We start from the raw sequence: 13306 nt of genomic DNA, 5'->3' as shown, positions 1-13306 counted from the left end.
CCCACTCCACCCCCACCTTACCCTTCTTTCTAGGTACATCTGTTCATTTTCCTGGAGGCTGCACATGTTGCCCTTGCATACACACGCACACACTCCAGGTGGGCAGTCAAACCAGCCCCCAGCCTCCGTCCAGCCTCACCCTCTTTGCAGTCGTGTCCATTCTCGTGGGGCCGGTAGCCATTCCTGCACCTGCACAGGTAGCTCCCAAATGTGTTGACACACTCATGCTGGCACCCACCGTTGTCCTTGGCACACTCGTCCTTGTCTGGGGAGACCAACGGACTCTCCTAAGAGGAGCAGCCAACTTGTGAATGTCCCTCACCGGAACCCGCTCAGAAGTCGCCTCCACCAGGAAGCCTCCCTGATTGCCCAGGCTTAGATTATCCTCTAACTAGGGGGATATTACTTGGCCCTGGTGCATATTGAATTCTGCATGCTTCTAAGGCAGTTTAATGAATATATCTGTTCTTCATTCCTGGTAGAGGATAAGTTAATAATAATAATGACAATATTAGTAATAATAATAAAAATAACTACCAAGTATCATTTATTTATTCTAGGGGGGACACAACTCCAAACACTTTCTATACATTACAACTAAGTTAATTCTCATACAATGTTAGCAGGGAGGTGCCTGTAGTGCCATTCTACAGATTTGGAAATGGAGCGGAGGTGCTCCAGAGGGTGGGAGCCCATGAGTCACGTGGTCCTCCATGTGACCTGGCTCCAAACCCACATACCTGAGAAGAAGTGGGCCCGGAAGCCGCGTTTGGAGACCGTGTTGTCAGACTTGAACTCCACACGCATGTTGCTGCCCTGGGAGGTGATGACCTCTGGCGTCTCAGAGCCGCAGAACTTGCCATGCAGCCTGGCATCAGGCGAGAGGCCGCTGCGCACCTCCACGAAGTCATATTTACAGACCTGCAAGGGAGTGCGTGGGGAGCCAGGAGGCCCCGACATCCCACCCCAGTCCCCGGCCTTGGCAAGACCCTCTTCCAGACAGCTGCACCCTGCCAGATGGCCAGATGAGCTCAGCCTGGCCCTGCAGGAGGATCCCCTCTTCTCGTACTGGGATCCCTCTGGCCCAAGGTGCAACCGTGGGCTTCACCTGACTCTGCCTAGGCCTCAGCTTACTTGGTCATCCCATGACCACTGCTCAGGGAGGGACCAGGCCCCAGCTGAACCTCACCCCCTTACTCCCCCCAGCTGGCCACTGACCCGATTCCTACCCAAGAAGGACACACCTGACCCCCTCCCACCCCCATGACCTGCCGCCTCTGCTTTCACCCTGATTCTCCTTGGCTTTAGCTACAAGAGGGCCCTCACTCCACTAGCAGAGGACGTGCCACTGAAATGACACGAAACACTCCAGGTTCTGCCATGAATCTGTGACTCGGGGAAGCCACCTTCCTGCCCGCCGGGCCCCTTGCTGTCCAGTTCCGAGCCACAGCCCAGCACATCCCCAATCCACTGGAGTGCAGAAACATACGTCATTGCCTTCCAGTTCAAACACTTCAAACTGAAGGGAGATCCGGTACTGAGCGGGGGCCACCACCTGCCAGACACAGTTTTTGTTAGTAGGGTACTCCTTCGGCCACCCAGGGCTGGTGATGGTCCCGTTCAGCTTGGTAATGAAACCGCCACAGGCCACTGCACGGCGAGACAGAAGCAAGATTCATTTGGTTTTAGTTCCAAGTGACTGCGATTCTCCCCACCCCCAAGCAGCAATAAACCCTGCTGTTCTTTAATTAAAAAAAGAAAAGTTAAGGCAATCTGAACTGATTAATTCAGTGTCCTTTCTTCTAGATTGTTTCAACGGAGGGTTTGCAGGGATGAAGTTGGCGGAAAGTCTTTACTGCTTTTAAAAATGTCATTGAGGGCCTCCCTGGTCGTGCAGGGGTTAAAGACAGTGCTATCAAGCTGTTGCCGGACACTGCAGTGCCAGTTCAATCCCCGGCTGGCCAGGGAGCAACCCACACGGTGCAGCAGACCTCTCCTGCCTCCCCCGCTGCTCCCCTCAGCAGTGTATTTCAGTGGATCTGCCCGTCCTGCTCCCCACTCTTGTCTCTGGTGAATCCTCTCACCCCCTGCCCCCGCACTTCTGGTTTACACCCCAGTTCTTGTATGCATAAATAAATAAATCCTTAAAAAATAAAAATGACATTGATTCATGTGTGCTTCCCTGTCCCCCGGGGGCCTGGCTGGGGAGTCCACGTGACTTGGATCAAAGGGGAATCAGAAATGTTTGTACCAAGCTATGTCATGTACCTGGCTTACGTAACAGGCAGATCCCGGCAGGTGGGCAAGGAAAAGGGAACACCAGTGAGGTAGGAAAGGAATGAACGACATGAGCTATTAGTAGAATCACGCCAGAGGACTCATAGTTCTTCTTTGCAGTTACTTTCTACCTTAATCATGTGAACTTTACACTTTCACCGAAGAAAACAAACCACGGCTCACCCAGTGGCCATTTCTAGCAGGCGCCTGTCATTGGGCGGGGCCTCTCACATTACTGACATTGCTTAGTTCCTTGGGGAAGCTGGAGGGCCTTCCACCACGCCTGCCCTTGGAACCCCACTGCCGCCAGCTGCCCTGTCTCTGCCCGCCGGCCCTTGCTTCCAGCCCGGTGGTTCCAGCACCCACCTTCGCATGTCTTCTTGTTGGGGGCCAGCTCGTAGCCAGGGTCGCACGCGCACCTGTAGCTCCCTAGCGTGTTCACACAGCGCTGCTCACAGCCGCCCTGGTCCGGCCAGGAGCACTCATCCACCTCTGTGGGGGGAAGGGACTATGGTTAATTCACAACAAAGCTGTCTGGTCTGTTCTCTACCTCAGTCTCCATCCCGGGGCCCCCAGCAAGTGGCCTCTAAGAACAAGAGTGGACACTGGTGACCACCTCCTGAGGAGTCCCATGTCCAGGAGCCCCAACCTGAGAGCGGCAGCAGCTACGGACAGTGGTGGGCTCTCGACAACACACAGGGATGACTCCTCAGCCCAAAGTGGGGCTCCCGGAGAGGAGTCAAGTCCGGGTCATTCCAGGCAGCCCTGGCAGCTCCTGGCATTCAAATCTGGCATCAATACTCCACAATGGCCCATTGCCCTGGGACAGTGGCATGTGGACATCAAAGTGGATTCTCATATTTCAAGTGGGGAGTGCAGGACCCTGCCCATCCTGGGGCGCTCCTGACACCTCCTAAAGGAAGCAGACACTGACTGCCTCCCGGCCAGCGGGCTCCAGGAGGGACTGCCATCTGGCACCAAGAAGGGGGGATGCAGAGGCCAACTGGCACCCTGGTTGGCACCTCGAGCCAGCTGGGCCCTGGCAGAGCCCCCTGCCAACTGGCACTCTGGTGAGAGCTTGTCTGGCCTGGTGTGAGTCTTCTGCTTGGCCTTTATAGTGTCTCTCTCTGGAGAGGTTCTGACACACGCACAGGGCACTGTGTTCACAGGACAGCCTCTGATGGCCTCTCTGGACATAGGCTAGGCTGGGGCAGTTGGCTGTGCCCAGGCTCCAGGCTAGCACTGGTGGGTGATATGGAGGTCACCATGGTTGCCGGACCCTTGACATGTAACTAGACTAAAGGGAGCTGAGCTGTGAGTCTAAAACACACTTGCAAGATGCAGTACAGGAAAAAACAAAACAAACATAAGACATCTCAGTAATGCTGTGTGATTACACTTTTAAATGATGGTATTTTTGATCTGTTGGGTTAATATATTATTAATCACCAATTTCACCTGCATTTTTTTTGGTAGGGTGGCTGCTAGAAAGTGTGAAATGATGTGTGTGCCTCATACTTGTGCTGTGCCTCCAAGTTCTATTGACCAAGGCTGCTCTTGACTGTGGCTCTCACCTCATCACCTGCAGGGGAATCCTGACAGGTAGGCAAAGCAGGGACCAGGATGCCCAACCGCAAGTGGGCAATCCAAGCCCCACTCACCCATCCATCCATCCATCCATCCATCCATCCATCCACCCATCCATCCATCCACCCATCCATCCATTTGCACACAGTAAGTGTCCAGGTACTGGGAATGTAATGGAGAACAAAGCAGATATGATCCAGCTTCAGAAAGAAAAACTGCTCTACCTCAGAGCGGAGCGTGAATAGAAATGCAGGCAGGGCCAGAGCCCGGGTACCACACTGAGGGTCTTGCTCCTGTACCCCCATGAGATCAAGAAGGCACAAAGGTGTCAGGTGCAGAATCAAATCACACTCGTGAGTGAAAAATCCAAGCTCTCTCACTGCGCTGGTGGCCGTCAGGATTCTATAGTGAAGGAGAGTGGACCGTGGAGTTTTCCAGCTCCATGGCCTGCCTTAGTTCTGCTACCTCAGAATTTCTGTCTCCTCAGTTTTAAAATGGGGGTAATAATAATGCCTGCCAACCGGTGCTCTGAGGACAGCGGAAGTAACTCATGCAGCGTTGGCAGAAAGATGTCCTTTCCTTCCCCTTCAATGACGTCCCAAGGAGGTTTCAACAGTCCGACTCCTCTTGTGAGATTAAGGATCAGGGCTGGTGTGCTGTATGTGTCTCCTTTTCTAAACGTGGTTCTCTGCAGTCTTCCTTGACATAAAAAAGATGTCAAGCTGGGCCCCAATTACAGCTTCACAGGCATCTAAACAGATGCTTGTATATTGAAATGCCCTTGCGGTAGAGGCTGGGCATCTTTCTCCGAGGCCCACACTTCCACAGACAAGGCCCCAGTCCCTTTGCCGAGGTCCTCCCTCACCACCTGGAGCCCTCGGAACAAGGATTGTTTCCCTCTGTGTGCCGGCCCCTAGCGCAGCCCACACCTCACTTGGTAACTGCTGGGTGGATAAGGGAGAAGATGGCATCTTCCAGCCAGCAAATGGAGCTGGTTATCATGGTTACTTAAAACAGCCAAGGCTCTCTGCTCAGCCCCTTACCAGCCAGTTTACCAGCTGAGAGAGAAACACTGCTTCCTGTTGCCTTCACTGGCATCTCCAGTAGGGTTGCCACAAAGTGATGATGATGATGATGATGATGACTATGCAGGAGATTCAATTAAATAGTAATTTCAGATGCACAACCAATCATAATAGTTGGGACATACACCAGAGGTGATATTTTATCTGAAATACAAATTTAACCAGGCATCCTCTTTTTTAATTTGCTAAATGCACCAACACTAATCTGCAGCTTTAGCTGGTCCTCTCAAGAACACTGGTTTGGGGGAACCAGCAATGGGGGAGGGCAGCGCCCCCTGCTGGTTACCAATTAACTCACTGGAAAGGCGCCAACACCTGACTGACCTACCTGGGGTGGAAGTTGATGGAAGAGGACAGGGGAATTAGGATAAACAGAACTAGAATAAAGCCTCATAATAATTCTTGGCATGGTAAGCAAAACAAGGCCAAACCAAAGCTGTACTGTTCCTGGTCCTGCCACTGGTGAATCTGTTACCTGATAAGGCAACAAGGACTTTGCTCATTGATTTTATTAAATGAATAGTCTCCTGGCATAGCTGGTGGACTCATTATAGTCACAAAGGCCCTTATAGCTGAAGGGGGAGGAGAGGCTGGCTAAGATAAGGAGCCTTGACAAGGGACACCAAGGTCAGCCTTGCAGGTGGAGGGCAGTCAGGTGTCACTGAGGCTGGAGATGGAAGGACACCAGGAGCCAAGCAAGGCAGGGCCTCCTCTGGAAGCCGGAACAAGGTCAGGAAGCCTGAGATCCAGGACTACAAGATAACACATTTGTGTTGTTTTAAGCAGGGCAGAGAGTGGGCTCTTCTGACACTTGTCCATAAGGAACCTGGAGGAAGTGTTGGGGAGGGGGCAGACAGAGAGGCTGGGAGTAAGGGGGGGGAGGGACCTGGGTTCAGATTGGCTCAGCCAGGAGTCCTGGGAGAGGAGGGAAGGAAGAGACCAGCCTTTGCCTGGGCATGAGAGCTGCCACTCTTCAAGGGATCTCAGCCAGAGATTGGGTATCTGTATGCAGGCGGCTGCTGGTGTGCTACTGGGTGTCCGATCACAATGCACCTGCTTCCCTCTCAGGGCCAACTGAGGGGACTCCAGGGCCTTGTGCTCAGAGAAGGAAAATGAGCCCATTTAAAAGAACTCTGGGCGTCTGCTGGCTGGAGCCAGGAATGCTGGTCTTCCCATCCCCCTGAGTGTGACTTTACCAGGACCCGCAGAGAACAGGTCCCTAAGGCAACAAGGGGCTTATTTCCCGACCCAATTCTCCTCCCCACTCCTTCCTACTCAAGCGTGCACTGTAGGCTGAGGGCTGATGCGTCAGGAGTTGAAGCTTTGGTTTGCCTCTCGGGCCATCGTAGCAATCTTTTAGAATGAATTTGTGCTTGGGAAGTCATACTCTGGATTCTTGATCTGCAACTATGTGAGTGACCCCAGGCAGCCCTTCTCAGCCCTGAGCAAATGCAACCCAATCCCAGTTCAAAGAGTTATTAGGAAATTAAAGGTTATAGTGTAAATCAGGTACTTGCACAGCAACTGGCACATTAATGATAGCAACTACAAAATATTTATTGTTATCAATGCTCAACTTCCCTAAGGTTCATGAAATTGGCTTGTAAACATACTAAGTGTAATTTCAAGTGCAGGGACAGAATGTTCTGTCTTGTACAAGCCCAGGACTTGTCCCAAGTCCATGGGGAAGTCCACTGTGTGCCTGTGCACATCTTTAAAATGGGCACCTACCTCCTCCCTCCGGACAGCCATTTGGGCATTAAGATTCTATACAGACTTTGTGATTTTTAAGCCAGGGGGCACTACCTCTCCCTGTGACTAGAAATGTAGACAAACTGCTAATTCATACCCTTGAAAAAATTGGCCGCAAAGCCTGCTTTATTGATAGAGCCATCGGACACAAACTTCATCCACATCCTGTGGGAGCTTGACTTCACGTCCTCCGGTTTCTCATAGCCACAAAAGTGGCCAATCAGGGTGCTCTCCTCTGTGGGGCCATCTCGGATTTCCAGGTAGTCATATGCACAGCTGTCGTGCCTTTCAATCTGAGTGGAGAAACACAGGCAACGTGGAAGAGACAGGATGGTCTGGCCTCAAAGATTCTGATTTAATAAGGGAACCCAATTATCAACTCTCAAAGATCTAAACAAGAAGCCAAAGGACCCAAGTGTGTCCTGGGCTTCTCCAAGCTGTCTCCCACTTGAACCCATTGTGCAGAGACTAAGAGATGATGAACAGGGAAGAATGATTCTATGAAACTTCCTGGGACTCCATCCTAGGTGCTTGCTTGGATTAACCCTCCACCGTCCCTCACAGCCACCAGAAAGGAGACTGATATGATCTCAAAGCTGCAAAGGCTTTAATACCAGAAACCCAGGTACCACATAGACCATAGACCATGGGTGTGAGATGGTCTCAGAGGTTCCTGTTTTCAATCCCAACATGGACACTCATCTTTATCAAGCAGAGTGTGTCTAACAACACTTGACATTTATTCTATCCTTGGGAAGACATCTGAGCAGTACTTACCTCAAAAGCTTGGAAGGTCAGGCCCACGTGAAACCCCTCTGAAACTGTAATCCTCCAAACACATTCCTTGGAAGGTCTGTAGTCATCGGGGTAGTTGGGAGATTGGATCTGGCCAGCGTCTTTGTTAATGTCTCCCCCACAGGTGGCTTAAGAAGGAGAGCCAGGAGGAGGGGGCCCTGATCAGACATTAGCAAGGAAGGTGGGTGGCCACTTATTGCCACTAGGTGGCTCCTCTAGGCAACATTTTCATTTCCGTCCAACCAAGACCACCTCCGGCAAGGGCACAATTTCATTTGTCTGGAATTCTGATTTTTTTTTCTTATAGAGAAGATAACCATGCAGAGCAGTGACTCTCTGCCTTGGCTGTGCACCAAGATTACCTGGGGGATTTTTTGAGCTATGAAAGCTAGGGCTACATCCTCACAGGTTCTGATTCAAGTGGTGGGGTGTGCCAAGTGGGTTACGGCCAGCGTTCCCCAGGGGATTCCAAAGTAAAATCTGCTCATGCAGAGGACATGCACACACAACTTAGTTTATAAAAACAAAACTTTGGGGCCTCCTCTGGTGGCGCAGCGGTTGAGCACTGGGCTGCGAAGCTGCCCGCAGCCTCTGCAGCGCCGGTTCGATCCCCGGCCACCGGCGAGGGTCCCACATGGGGCACAGAACTCTCCTGCTGCGCCCGCTGCTCCCCTCAGCAGTGTATTTCATCGGTTTGCCTGTTCTGTTCCCCGCTCTGGCTCTGGTGAATCCTCTCACCCTCCGTGCTTCTGACTGTACCCAGTGCTCATATAAATAAATAAGTAAATCTTTAAAAAAAAAAAAAAAAAAAAAAACCAACTTTGGTCTCTCCAAAATTTTGGAAGTGTCGGCATAAGGTAGGTAGCCAGGGGAACCCAAGGAGTGGGAAAAACTGGAAGCTGAACTGCCCTGGTGGCAGCTATCTAGAACCCAGACCTACTGTGTGCAGGAGGGGTCAAGTCCACAGTTATGGACACTTCCAACAAATGTGGCATGAAATTCCCTGCCGATGCCCAGATGAAGCAGAAGCCCAGTGAGGTTAGATTCTTTACTCAGGCCACAGAGCTATTCAGAAGCCCCTTTCATTTCCACAGGGTTCTCCACTCCCGCACAGCCCCCCATGTGGAAGGAGCGGACTCCCCAGCTGGCGTGGAGGATACTTGTTCTGAAGTGAGCACAACTCACCTCGCCAATCCCACATGTGGAGAAGGGGACAGTGGCCCCTCGGCTCACCCCTTTCCCTCCCAGCATTGCAGCTGCCAGGCGTGTCTGGGTGGGAGAGGGACGGCAGGCTGACAGGGACATGGGCACATCAGGAGTGCCCAGCGGGCTTCTCTCCTCATGAACAAACCTTCATAGACAGCAAAGAAGCCCTTGCCTAGGATGTTGCTGCTGCTTCGGAACTCCACCCAGAGCCGGCTGTCTGTGGAGACGAGGGGCTCCGGGACTTTATCACCACAAAACCGACCTGGGAAGTGGAAAAGAAGGGTCAGAGACTCGTGGCAGACAGGGACAAAGCAGCGTTTCTGCCACTGTGGCTGCAAGTGAGTACGGCGGCCACTCAGAGTCGCACATCCTGGGTGCCTCCTGCAGCCTTCCGGAGAACTGCAGGCGCCGACCAAAGTCTCCAGAGCAGAGCCCGGCACCCCAGCACGGGGCTTGTTGAGGTGCTGAAGGGGTGGCAGATGACAGTCAGTCCCATCCCGGGGGAGACAGCACAAATCGGCTGACACGCAGTTCCCACTATGTAAATGCAAGGGGCTCATCGTTGCTAGGGAACTTTTATTGCTGAAAAATAGAAACAAAGGTGCATTTCTCAGATCCTTGGTATGTGATCTGAAACCTGGTTCCCCCAGAGGAAAAAGGGGAAGGCATGCTTCCTGAGGTGATCCTTGGCCATATGATTCCTAAGGCCACATGAAGAGGGGCGCCAGGCAAGGACAGGGGGTCAAAGGGACATGGGTTGAGTCTTACCCATCAGATGACAACACAGACAGGTCAAGGTCTACTTGGATGGGAAGTTATGGTTCAACCAAGCAGCAGCCATGTGAGTCACTCCGAAAATGCATTAGCTTTGGGGGATGTGGGGACTGTAGATAGGTTTTCTTTTGGGGGTGATGAAGATGCTATAAAATTGATTATGGTGATGGTCGCACAACCTGTGAGCATCCTAACAGCCACTGGCTTGTGTACTTTCAAGGGTGAGTTGGATGGTATGTGAATTATATCTCAGTGTATTTTTGAAAAGTCCATTTAGCAGGTCTTTAGTGGGGATGCTCTCATTGCCAGCACCATGTTAGACACTAGATCAGCCCCTTGAAGTTGCAACTCTGCTACACCTTTCTGAGATATGGGGAAGTGAGGCTGGGCCAGGAATAAATGCCACTCTGGGCACTTCCTAATGGCTGGCTATGGTGTTCCTTCTTTGGGGACCACGGCAGTAAAGGCTGCTAATCTCCTCTGCTTCCTTCCGACGGTGGCCACCTGCAGCCTTTTGGATTTGGTGAGTTTACTATGGAGTGAGATAAGTTGAAATTGTTGCCAAGAACTTGGCAAGGAAAAATCCATCAGATTTTCAGCCTATAAATTTTCAGTAATGGTTCCTCTGGCAAGGCCAATTAGTGTCAATTAGTTCTTGGAAAACAACACTTAAGCAAGGGGACGTATTGCTTACCAGGAAGCACCGGGTTTCAAGTCTGAAATGTCTCCTTCTAAAACCCCAGCTGTCACAGCCATGGGAGGGGGTGGGGCAGGCAGTTTCCAAAACAAAGAGGGACATGCACCGCATTGCTGCCCAAGAACTCAACTGGAGGACATGAGCCAGAGACACCAGACAGCCATGTCTGCCCAGGACTCGGGAGGAGATAGGAGTAATAGGCTAAGGTGTTCTTAGGCATTGGTAATGCCAGGTGTGGTGGAATAACTGAGAAATTGTTTCTAAGTAACGTTTCTCCCCAAATCACCTTGTAATTGTTGACCAGAACTGTCCACTTTGTCCCTTGACCATTATCTCACCCCCCTCACCTTCGACCCTCATGGATCCAGCAAAGGCCCCCTTTGAGTGAGCATGTCCACACCAGATTGTCCTGAACACTTGCACGGGTTATCTCGTTGCATCCCCACACCTTCTGAATTAGGGACTATTCTTAATCTTGTTTAGAAAACTAAGGACTGGAGGGTTTGAATTGATTTATACTCGATCTGAGTTACACCTGAAGTAAAAGCAGGATTTAAAACCTGGCTGTCTGAGCTCTTGGCCTTAGCTTTCAAGGTCACCTTCATCACCGCCACCATCAACAGAACTTCTCTGTTGGAGCTACAGTGCTGAATGCTGTACATTTTGGATACAGCGGCGTTAAATCCGTTCTCTGGGAATGTAAACACTGTCCCCACTTTCCAGTTTGGACGCTGCCGCATAGGAATGAAGATCAAAGCCTTGAGCCACAAAGCCTGCGCGATGCCAGGCGTGGCCCTCAGACTCACACTGTCACTCCTGCTCACTTGGGAGGCTGCCTGCCCAACGAGGCCTGGCAGTGAGGCCGCAGACACTGATTGGCCAGCCTGGCCTCTCTGAACTGCCCTCCCTACTTCAGGGAAAGTGGGGAAAAAGGGCTTTTGTCTGCATTGTGCTGGGACAGAATACCCAAAGACAGTTCTGCATACAAAAGTGCATTGTTAGACTAATTCCTCCAGCAGGAATGAGGGAAGGAATATAAAGAACAGGACAGTATTTAAGATGAGGATGAGCTCTCTCGCAGCCACCTTCCTCCCTGCCGGAGATGCCGTTTCATAAGTGACCACTGAAAATGAAAAAGACTCGATAACTTTAACCAGCCAGGAAACGTGTACCATCTGCTTCCATTTCCCTCTCATCACTGTGTGAAAACCCGGGTCCCAAACAGCTTCCTTCCAAGGAGACTAACAGGCCGAGAGAAATTAGACTTGAGAAAAGGTGTCAAATTCCTAAACTGAAATCTGGTTCCTGGCTGCGGAGGAGGAGTTTAATAAGGATATCTAGAAGAGGAAATGTAGATGAGGACAGGACAAGTGGGCTCCGTGGGGAGTCATAAAGGATTCATTCATAAAAAGTTATGCCTCTATTATGCCTGGATTTTCACACACTGCCCTGGGAAAATATGCAACGCACAGTTTTTCAGAGCAAGATGCATACTTTCACAATCCGCCCTAATCCGCTCTCCCTCCCGCCAAAGGGGCATTGACCTGCCTCCTCTCCGCAGATCTCATGGCACTGACCCCTTCCAGGGACCAGCTTGGCCCACACAATGCACTTGTTCCTAACACAAAAGTTCACTAACAACTGCATTTGGAAACATCAGAGCAGGCCAAATAGTTGGCAAAGGAGAACGGCTGCACATGAAGAATGACGGTTGCGGGCACCGGGCCAGGCCTGGGCAGCACCGCGCAAGCGCACACACTGCAAATGTGTATAAAATATGATCTCGCACCCCAACAATCCCAACCAACAAAACACCACTGACAACAATGAACAGCAAAATCGCCATCGAATCGATGAAAGCATAGCCACAGAGATCAGGACCTGTAGTGAGAAAGTTCTTGTTTCAAGTTCAAGGAAAGGGAAGGCCTGGAAATCCCTTGGCCTGGCCTCGTTCTCACGAGTGGCCTTGGCCCTCTCTGGGGAGCTTCAGTGGCAGCGAGCGCCCTCCTCCTGAGTCCTTTAAGTCTATCTCATTGGGGGGTGAGGGGGTGGCAAGAGAGTATAGGATTCCAGATTTAGCAAACAAAAATACGGGAAGCCCAGTTAAATTTGAATTTCAGATAAATAATGAATCATGCATCTTATCTGGCGGTCCTAGGGGAGACCCTCCTCAGATTCAGCAGTGTCCTCTCCCCACCATGGGGACATCTACATTCTGGCCTGGTCTCAGCTATCAGTTGGCTATGTAGCCTAAGCAAGCCGGTCTGCTCTAGGGGAGCATGGTATTCTCATGTCAGTGTGGGGCTGAGGGGTCTAGAACATTCCCTTGAAAGTCCTTCCATGCAGCTCCTTTTATTATTTTAAGCATAAAATAAGAGTGGAACACATTCTTATAAAAGATGCAACCTAGAAGTATACGAACCAAACCACGAAGTTGTTTGCCGACTCGTTTTGTCCTTTCTCAGTATCTGATGAGCACCACCCAGGCCCCTTTCCACACACCTGATACTAGACGTGCCCAGGTTATTGTGGGTAAATGGGACTGTTCCCTGAGCAGCTCATGGGGATTCTGATTCTATCCCAGAAGTCTATACTCATCAAAGACTTCCCAGCTGTTCTGTAGCCAGGTTTGGAAGGCTCGACCAAGAATCCAAGCTTCTGTCTCTATTTCCATCAGAAATCATTCCCCCGCACAAAGCCACACCTCCCTCCCTGGAGCGGCTAGCACGCACTGTGCGGCTCATATTTGATAACAGCAGAATCCACGGCGGAGAGCCTTGCCCTGCCACCAGGGAGTGGCGTATGTGTCCTGCATGTGCCTGTCCATGCTTGGCCCGGGGTCCCTAGGCAGTCGACCTGGCTGGATTTCTCCTTGTGGTGGTACCCCCATGTAAAAACTGCCCTGGCTCCTTGCCAAAGCACCCATGGACACAATTTCTACCTGTTTGTACCTGATTTGAATTCATGACCCTTTGGACAGAAGGGGCCTGGGTGTTCTTCCCAATGGCAGCTGACATGGCTAAGCCCCTTGGCCATACAGAAACCTAATACAGGCTCCCAGGGTCCAGCCAGACCCTATCCCAGTCTCTTCTGAATGCAGGGATCCAACACGAAGCCAGGCTGCGCCTAGCTG

General features: G+C 51.3%; 1 protein-coding gene across 1 annotated transcript in view; it reads right to left on the bottom strand.

The window, feature by feature from the left end:
• The window catches only part of TLL2 (tolloid like 2), a 98274-nt gene that overhangs the window by 8768 nt on the left and 76200 nt on the right, over window positions 1-13306 (bottom strand). Inside the window, exons 11-17 of the mRNA XM_037497099.1 lie at window positions 8848-8964; window positions 7479-7624; window positions 6799-6994; window positions 2644-2769; window positions 1490-1650; window positions 741-921; window positions 140-265 (exon numbers count right to left, since the gene is read on the bottom strand). Of these exons, the coding sequence (XP_037352996.1) occupies window positions 140-265; window positions 741-921; window positions 1490-1650; window positions 2644-2769; window positions 6799-6994; window positions 7479-7624; window positions 8848-8964 (1053 nt within the window). The remainder of the gene's footprint in view (window positions 1-139; window positions 266-740; window positions 922-1489; window positions 1651-2643; window positions 2770-6798; window positions 6995-7478; window positions 7625-8847; window positions 8965-13306) is intronic.

This window comes from Talpa occidentalis, unplaced genomic scaffold (genome assembly GCF_014898055.3).
Source record: "Talpa occidentalis isolate TD23 unplaced genomic scaffold, MPIMG_talOcc4v2.1 talOcc4.8, whole genome shotgun sequence".
Taxonomy (NCBI): Eukaryota; Metazoa; Chordata; class Mammalia; order Eulipotyphla; family Talpidae; genus Talpa; species Talpa occidentalis.
This window is presented reverse-complemented; position numbering and strand designations above follow the sequence as displayed.